The sequence below is a fragment of the Coccinella septempunctata genome, chromosome 9, assembly GCF_907165205.1.
Source record: "Coccinella septempunctata chromosome 9, icCocSept1.1, whole genome shotgun sequence".
NCBI lineage: Eukaryota > Metazoa > Arthropoda > Insecta > Coleoptera > Coccinellidae > Coccinella > Coccinella septempunctata.
This window is the reverse complement of record NC_058197.1, coordinates 459,013-468,612: the sequence shown is the minus strand read 5'-3', so window position 1 is coordinate 468,612 and position 9,600 is coordinate 459,013. Positions and strand designations below refer to the sequence as shown.

General features: G+C 37.8%; 1 protein-coding gene across 2 annotated transcripts; it reads left to right on the top strand.

Moving 5' to 3' along the window:
* The first annotated feature begins 2,939 nt into the window (after nt 1–2,939).
* On the top strand, nt 2,940–9,179 carry LOC123319979. 2 transcript variants are annotated; one of them, XM_044907086.1, is made up of 2 exons: nt 2,940–3,737; nt 5,425–9,179. In XM_044907086.1, the coding sequence occupies exons 1-2, from the start codon at nt 2,946–2,948 to the stop codon at nt 8,995–8,997; spliced, it is 4,365 nt and encodes a 1,454-aa protein (XP_044763021.1). In that variant the 5' UTR covers nt 2,940–2,945; the 3' UTR covers nt 8,998–9,179. The 2 variants fall into 2 exon arrangements, with proteins under 2 accessions (XP_044763021.1, XP_044763022.1); XM_044907087.1 differs by having other exon boundaries at nt 2,940–3,741; nt 5,429–9,179.
* The last annotated feature ends 421 nt before the right edge of the window (nt 9,180–9,600 follow it).

The window sequence follows — 9,600 nt, the reverse complement described above, 5'->3', positions numbered from 1 at the left end:
TTGATTATACATCCGTAGACTCATTTATTGAGCAAGGTGTGATACAGGGCAGTGTGCTGGGTCCGCTGCTATTTGTTGTATACATAAATGACATTCCTAATATCGTTAGAAATATACTCTCCGCCTTCAGGGAAGGAAATGATATATCTAGAATGACATCTCTACCATCAATAGCATTCATCAACTTTGCTGACGACTCTAACATACTAATACGCGGGAAAAACCGTGAAGATCTTCAGGGCCTCCTTGAATGTACTCACCAATCTGTACAATCATGGTGCACACTAAATAACCTACATCTCAATGTGGATAAGACGGAATTTGTTTTCTTTTCCCATAAACTAAGAAGTGTTGAAGCAGAACATCAGCTCACATTATCAGGAGAAATAATCTCTCCTCGAACAACAACCAAGTTTCTGGGTATCCACATTGATGAACACCTTGAGTGGACAGAGCATGTTGATAAATTGTGCAGAAGATTAAGCCAGACAGTGTTTGTTTTGCGTGTGTTGAGATCGGAGCTCAGCTTGGAATTTTTGAAGGCAATTTATTTCTCCAACTTTCAGTCCGTGATGAGCTATGGTGTCATTTTTTGGGGGAATAGTCGACATGTGAAAATGGTTTTTTACATCCAGAAGATGGTCGTTAGGGTTCTTTTTGGCCTGAGGTACCGGGAATCCTGCCGTGGCGTATTCAGGAAGAATAACATTCTCACACTTTCTGGCATCTACATCTATAGATGTCTGCAGTTCCTGTTCCAAAATAGGAACCTTTTCGACAAATTTAGGAAAAGTGATTCATACAGGACCCGAAACCAATTTTTTCTGTACCCTCTACATACGTTGTCCCTGACGGAAAGAAATTGTACATATATGTGCCTAAAACTATATAACAAACTACCATCCAAAATACGTCAAATTGATGACTTCAAATGTTTTCGAAAAGAGGTCTACAGCCTATTGTTACGACTAGAGCCATACACTGTTAGTGAATTCCTGGAGAGTAACATTGAATGTTGATCTTCTCTGTTTTTGTTTATTTTTTTCCTGTATGACGTTTCCCATCTTCATTGTTTTGTTAACAATTATTATTGGTGAATAAAGATATTCTATTCTATTCTATTCTATTCTAATCGCACCGGATATTGTATTTATAGTGACTGAAATATTATATTTCACAGTCTTCTGAAACGATGATAAGCACTTGCATTCACACAAGTACCTATGTCCTTGTCGAGCATCTTTGATATCACTAATATGATCACTCGATACAAACTGGCTTCCTTTCTTGAATGGCTTAACCGTTGTAACATAACTATTAATGGGACTAATTTCAGTTGTTTAGTTTGTGACACCCTGTGCGCGGTTTGTACATTGCATGTGAACGCCTTTATATTATAAACATGTGTAATATGACTTCTGTGCGGAAGATAACGCATATTGAATTAATTGCGCTGTACGACATCGAATGTAACACATTAGATTAAGCCAAGAGATTGTAATTACGAATATATATTTTAAAACCAAGAAATTTTCAATTATCTGTATATCCAACGGCGCAAACAGTTTTGGTGACCCCGACGTGATTTGAAATCAGTGGAAAAACATCGAAATTCAAGAATAACGACAGATTTCTGGAGGATCCACCTTGGGAAATCGCGAGCCACATTGCTGCAATTCATCGTTTCCGAAGCAGAGGGAAGTGCATTGTTTATTCCTTTGTAATTTTTCCTTCACATGATCCAGTTTGCGTAATTCATTACATTCTATTTTTCAACTAACAACTGACTCAAATTATTGACCGATTTAATTCAAATACTATATCATTTCAGGTGAAGTTGACCTCTGAAAACTGCATAACAGTTATTTGAAAATCCAGTAACGGTTAATCTCGATTAATAACCATTTGAAGTCGCTTCGTTGCTGCGGAACCGTTTTCGTTATCAGCCCAGCTGCGTTATCAGGAATAACCGTAACGTATTCATTGTTTTGATTATTTGATTCCGTTGTTTTTTTGTTCCATCATTATTTGAGTGAAACGTTTTCTGCGTCGACAAGATGAGTGATTTAAAGGACTTAATAAAACAAAGAGGCAGTTTAAGAGCACGTATAACACTTTTTGAAAAATATTTAACGCCTTTAATGAATCGCAAGGATTTATCAAATTTGATTTTAAATGAGGTCAATATCAGATTGAATAAAATGCGTGAATTGTCGTGTAGTTTTGAAGATATTCAATCAAAAATAGAACTGTTGGATGAAGATATATCTAAACAAATGGAAGAGCGTGAAATCACTGAGAATATTTGTTTTAAGTTAATGGCTCAAGCTCAATCACTATTAGATTCTTTTCAAAATAATGCTATCGATGAATCTTCATCTAACATAAGTAATAAGTCGAATAATTACAATAGTCTTAAATTACCACCTTTGAAAATTCCACCCTTTAATGGTGATCAAAACAAATGGATATCATTTAGAGATACATTTACGTCATTAATTCACGATAATAACAGTATTGACAATGTCAGTAAATTCCATTATCTCTTATCCTTCTTAGAAGGTTCAGCATCGTCTATACTCAGTTCTATTACAGTATCACATGATAATTATGCTGTTGCTTGGGATTTACTGAGCCAACGTTATAACAATAAACGTCTTCTTATTAATGAACACTTAAGGTGTCTCTTTGCTATTGAACCACTACAGCGAGAAACTGACAGTGGATTGCGGTATATTATGGATTCATTAAATAAAAATTTGAGTGCTTTAAAGTCTTTGGGAGAACCTACTGATCAGTGGGATACTATAATCATTTATTTTGCATCTTCAAGGTTAGACACCGTAACCTCGAGAAAATGGGAGGAGTTTAGGAGTGATATAGACTCAGTTACTTTAGAAGAATTTTATTCATTTCTTCGTCAGAGATCTGTCGTCTTAGAAACTATGAATGCTTGTAAATCTGTTAAGAACAATGAGAAACGTCATAGCTTACCAAAAATAAATAACAAATCCTTCATTGCGTCCTCACATGATCTTTCACCTTCTAAAGGGTGTCTTATATGTAAACTAGAACATAAAATTCATGAGTGCTCTAAATTTAAATCATTGCCTATAGAAGAGCGAATCGCTAAAATCTCTTCATTAAAACTGTGCACTAACTGTCTTCGAGGCGGCCACCAATCCTATCAATGTAAGTTGGGCGGTTGTAGAATATGCCATCGAAGACATAATACATTGTTACATAAGCAATTACCTTTACAACAATCAATACAACAAATAAAAAATGAACAATCTGCAGTTAATACTAATAACAATAGTTTAAATACAAGTGAAAATTCGAATTTTTCAAATCCTGCAGTCGAGTCCACGGTAGCAAGCTCATCTGGCACTTCTATTGCTATGTCTGCTGTCTCCACCAATCAAGCTCTTCTTTCCACGGCGTTGGTCAGGGTGACAAACAAGGACAAAACATTTATTCTCAGGGCTTTGCTGGACTGCGGCAGTCAATCATCTTTTATTAGCTATAAGGCTCAACAAAATTTAGGTATCTACAAAATAAAAAAATATCATCAATATATTTCTGGTTTGGGAAATATGCTACTAAATGTCAATGAACATTGCAACATAAATATACAATCGCTTCACAACAACTTTAATATGAACATAAATTGCTTTATTCTACCTAAAATTACTGATAATGTGCCCCATTGTACTTTGCGTATCGAGAATCTAGGAGTCCCTAGCAGGGCCGTCGCTATAGGGGGGGGAGGGGGGGGAGCGTCCCCCCCCGGAGCACATTCGAAAGGGCGCCAAATAGACCGCGCAGGCGCGAAATCATAACAAACTGCGTGCCCCGCCATCTAGTCGATTCATGGGAACTACAGTGGCGGCATTGTAAAGTCTCGTTGTCAGAGCGGTCAGCGGTGTGAACACATGAGTTTAACCATTTAGAAGCATTTAATGGTATTATGGATCCCTGCCAAAAAAAGCTCAAACCGTCTGGAGCGGAATTCAGAAAAAGGGCGCAGAAAAGGAAAATTGAGACGGAAAAAGCCGCAAATGTGACGGATACATGAATAAAATAAACATAACATAAAATTGAAAACTCTTTGAAACTCAGAAATTTGTCTAGAACACGCTGGGTTGCTAGAGCCCAAAGCATAAAGGCCGTCAATATTTCCTACGAAGGGATAGTTCAACTCCTCCAAGAAATTGCCGAAAATACTGACTTTGACAGCACCTCTAGAACAAAAAGTTCAGGATTGAGGAAGAAAATTTTGAATTTTGACTTCATTGTAACCCTTTATTTCATGAAAAATGTGATGTTCAAACTAAAAAATTTAATTGAATCTATCGAGACTCCCGAAATAAATGTGATCGATTGCAATAATATATTAGAATTACACATTCAAATTTTGAAAACAATGAATGAAAATAGCTCATCTATCGATGATTTGATCGCCAGCGCAAAGCAGTTTGCTGAAAAATTCGACATCAATGTTGAAGAAGACTTTAAAAAATTTCATCGGCGTCGATTAGGACCCCAAAAATTCTATAGCAGAAATGAAAATGAGACAATTTTAGGTTTATATACATGTTATAGAAAAGAGTTCAAACAAGTATTAGACACGCTCATTAATAATTTATCATTGAACGTGATATCAGTAATAGAAACGTTAGATCCAATATTTAAAGTTTTCCATTTTCCGCTGAAATCACAAAATTTGAACCTGGAGTACTTAGAAGCATTGATCAATATGATTCCGCCAAAGCTAGATAGGCCAGACCCACAAGCATTACTTACCGAACTCATGATTTTATTTTCTGATTGCGAATCATGTAAATCATTAACTGAAGTAGCTGGTGTATTGGCAACGAAATATAAAATGTTAAAACTCGCCGATTACATTTTAAGATTTGTCGTAACCGCTGGTTATGGTACCAGTACTAACGAGAGAACGTTTAGTCAACTTAAGTTAGTAAAAAATGTTCTCAGAACAACAATGTCTGATCAGCGTCTGAACGATTTGCTTCTACTGAAATGCGAAAAAAAAATCGCAGCAACTCTTTCTCTTGAGTCAATAGTGACTTCTTGGAGCCTATTAAAAGAACGAAGAATTAAAGTGTGATCTGAATAGCAATATTTATGAGAATATTTTCTTGTTTCGTTGATTAGTTTAATTAATCACAGATTTATTATCACACTTGTTACTTGAAATATTTGTGAGGTATTTTCATTTATACTCATGTTCATTTATAATTAACTCTTTAAAAAACTGTAGGTACATATTTGTATTACATATCATAATACACCTTTTCCATATCCTTGTTTTTTTCGATATCCTGTGAATTTTTTTTAAAGAGGGGCGCCAAAATTCGAATTCCCCCCCCCCCCTCGGAAAAGCTCTTCGCTACGGCCCTGGTCCCTAGCTCTTTGCACCTAGCCGATCCAGGGTTTCATCAACCTTCAGTAATAGATTTACTGTTAGGTGCTGATATCTTTTGGGATCTGCTTAAGCCAAATAGGCTTATCCTGGGACATCAAGGTCCTATATTACAGGAAACCTACCTGGGTTGGATAGTAGCTGGCCCCATGAGGGGGAATATTCACGATAAAGACAAAAATACTAAAATATATTGCCACTTCTCAAAGGAAATAAGTAAACAATTAGCAAAATTTTGGGAACTGGAGGAAATTCCTAGAGATAATAAAAATCTCAAAAACAACTACTGCGAGAACTTATTCAGTCGAACTACTCATCGTGAACATGATGGTAGATTTTGTGTTCGAATACCACTAAAAGAGAGCTCATCAGTTCTAGGTGATTCATATAAAATTGCCGAAAAAAGGTTAATGCAATTGGAAGAAAAATTTAAGCGCAAACCTGTTTTCAAAGAGGAGTATCGTAAATTTATTAGAGAATATGAACAATTGGGACACATGACTGAAATTCCTAAACCTATATTTGGTTGCTACCTTCCACATCATGCAGTATTGAAGGAAACTAGTGAAACAACAAAACTACGAGTTGTTTTTGATGCTTCTGCAAAAACCTCTACGGGTATATCGTTGAACGATATACAATATATCGGACCAGTAGTACAAAACGACTTGTTCTCAATTTTACTGAGGTATAGACAGCACAAGTTTGTGGTGTCAGCTGATGTGGAAAAAATGTACCGTCAGATCCTCGTTGAGCCCGAGCAACGAATACTACAATTAATTTTGTGGCACGATGATCCGACCCAGACCATTAGGGTATTTCGTTTGAATACAGTAACCTATGGTACTGCATCAGCACCATTTTTGAGTACGAGATGTCTTCACCAACTTGGATTGGATTGTAGTGATGAAGTAGTCTCAAAATGTATAAAGGACGATTTTTACATCGATGATTTACTTTCTGGTACTGATGACCCAGCTGAGTTGATCCATATAGTTCAATCAATCACTGAAATTTTAAGATCGGCTGGTCTTCCGTTACGAAGGTGGCGTACAAACTGCCCATCTATCTTTCAATTCCAGTCAAATATCTCTACACCTAAGGACTTAGATGTTTCTTCACCATCCAGTGTCTTGGGATTGAAATGGGATCCATTAAATGACATTCTGCAGTTTTCAGTTGAAAACATCAACTTAAACAAAAATGTAACTAAACGTACTATTTTGTCCAATTCTGCTAAACTCTTTGATCCATTGGGTTTGCTAAGCCCTTGTACTATCGTGCCGAAGATAATACTACAAAAATTATGGCAATCCAAACTGGGATGGGACGACCCAGTAGATGATAAATTAGAATCAGAGTGGCGGAATTTTACAATTAATTTGAACACAGTATCAAAGGTCGGAATTGGTAGACATATACTCATCAATCAGCCCGTTATTATAGAATTACATTCATTCTCAGATGCTTCACAGGCAGCATATGCTGCAGCTATTTACCTCAGGTCGATAGATAGCTCAGGCAACATTTTCGTCAAATTAGTCTGCGCCAAAACCAGAGTCGCTCCAGTAAAACCTACGACAATACCACGCCTTGAGCTGTGCGGGGCATTACTGTCAGCACGACTGAGCTCAAAGGTTGCGAAATCACTCCGTTGTGATATAACTTCTTCCTATCATTGGACTGATTCAACGATTGTTTTAGGTTGGTTGTCCTCTGAAGCTTGTAACTTGCAACCCTTTGTCGCCAACCGTGTCAGTGAAGTACAAGAATTGACTGCATCTGGTACTTGGAGGCATGTGCCAGGCGATAAAAATCCAGCGGATATGGCCTCTAGAGGTGTAAATCCTAAGTGTATGCAGTCAGCTACACTTTGGTGGGAAGGTCCACCATTTTTATTTGAGGATCCTTGTAGCTGGCCTCAAACAATGAACACAAAAAATATTCTCGATTTACCCGAGAAGAAAACTACTGCTAAATGTTTACACGCTACGACTACACTCAATTCTACTATTCATGTTAACTCTTTGATAAACTTCGATAAATATTCAAGATTTTCAACTTTACAGAGGTCTGTAGCCTACGTTTTACGTTTCATCTCAAATTCGCGCAATAAAGTCGATAAATTTTCAAGTTCATTGTCCACTGTTGAGTTACATTCTTCACTCCAATTGTTGATAAAACTGCACCAGAGAGATTGCTTCTTAAATGAAATCAGAATTTTAAGTAATAAGCAGAACTTACCCTCTTATTCTCGTATGTTGTCGCTCAGTCCGTTCCTTGATGAGAATGGCATACTTCGTGTTGGTGGCCGCATACAGAAGTCGAAGGTTAGCTATGATAGAAAACATCCTGCTTTGTTAGATATAAATCATAACTTCACAAAATTGCTATTTTCCTATCATCACATCAAACTTATGCATTGTGGACCTCAGCTTTTGTTGAGTGATTTAAGAAATGAATTTTGGCCTTTAAGAGGTAGAATCTTAGCTAGAAGCACCATAAATAATTGCAAGATATGTAGAATAATGAAAGCTAAATGTTTAAATCCACTAATGGGCAACTTACCTGCTTCTAGAGTCATCCCAAGTTCTCCATTTCAGGTTAGCGGTGTCGATTTTGGCGGTCCATTTTACATCACAGACCGAAAGGGTCGCGGTTGCAAAATAACAAAATGTTATTTATGTCTATTTGTATGTTTTGCCACTAAGGCTTTACATTTAGAGGTAGCAAGCGACCTTACGTCTGATGTTTTCATTTTATGCTTGCGACGGTTTATATCTCGAAGAGGAAAGCCTCTTCAATTGTTATGTGATGATGGCACAAATTTTGTCGGCGCAGGCAACGAAATCGCGAGATTCTTAAAAACAAATAACGAAGAAATCTCAGGTTTTGCAGCAAATGAGGGCATTAATTTCAAGTTTTCACCAGCATACTCCCCTCACTTCGGTGGGCTTTGGGAAGCGGGCATTAAATCCGCCAAATACCATATCACTAGAATCTTAGGAGACAAACATTTGACATTTGAAGAACTAACAACATTATTTACGCAAATTGAAGCAATCCTTAATTCCAGACCATTGACCCCACTTTCTTCTGATCCTACAGACCTTAATCCTTTAACTCCAGCACATTTCCTCATAGGCAGGCCACTCACTTCATTGCCAGTAGAAAATCTCTTACAAGCAAATCCTAACAGGCTCAGCAGATTTCAGAACCTCGAGAGCATGCGTCAACATTTTTGGCATCGTTGGAAGAATGAATATCTCAGCGAATTACAACAAAGGTCCAAATGGCGCATCAAGCAAGAAGGGCTAAAGGAAGGCGATCTGGTTGTCATCAAGGAAGCCAACGTTCCTCCTTTGAAATGGCGTATGGCCCGAGTTTCGAAATTGTTTCCCGGATCGGATGGAGTTTCAAGAGTGGCTGAGCTTTACACATCCAAGGGTATCATCCGAAGAGCTGTGCACAATCTTTGCTCCCTGCCGGTACCACCAACAGCGGAAGTTCCTCGAAGTCCAAAGGGATTCGAGGGGGGGGAAGATGTTTAGTTTGTGACACCCTGTGCGCGGTTTGTACATTGCATGTGAACGCCTTTATATTATAAACATGTGTAATATGACTTCTGTGCGGAAGATAACGCATATTGAATTAATTGCGCTGTACGACATCGAATGTAACACATTAGATTAAGCCAAGAGATTGTAATTACGAATATATATTTTAAAACCAAGAAATTTTCAATTATCTGTATATCCAACGGCGCAAACTCGGGATCTTCCTCATCAATATTTGCTAGAAAAATGTACGTGTAAATGTGACCTTTATTTTAATACTGGGGTATATCACAAGAAGGAAAATTTCCCCATACTGAAGGTGCTGTCTGACTATTGGTGCTACTTGAATTACCCATCTATATGGAGGAGATTCAGATTTATGGCTTTAGCCTTGCGGCTTTCACACTCCTCTCCAGAGGAAAATTCACTTATCCCAGATATCTCAGATATCAAAAGGATTAAGCTCTGTTGGAGCCCTTTCCAGGTTTTCGGGCTTGTGGTGGTGGTCGAGTCCGGGTCGCTCATCGCCTCCCTGCTGTAGGTCGGATTCCTGCTCCACCCGCACTTCCTGTCGGAGCAGACGGTGTTCCTCTGCAT

Bases quoted from the DNA above. Each gene is read 5' to 3' on its own strand.
- LOC123319979 (XM_044907086.1), top strand. From the start codon at position 2,946: ATGAATGCTTGTAAATCTGTTAAGAACAATGAGAAACGTCATAGCTTA. The intron at 3,738-5,424 runs GTCCCTAGCAGG...GCTACGGCCCTG, and splicing joins TGCGTATCGAGAATCTAGGA to GTCCCTAGCTCTTTGCACCT.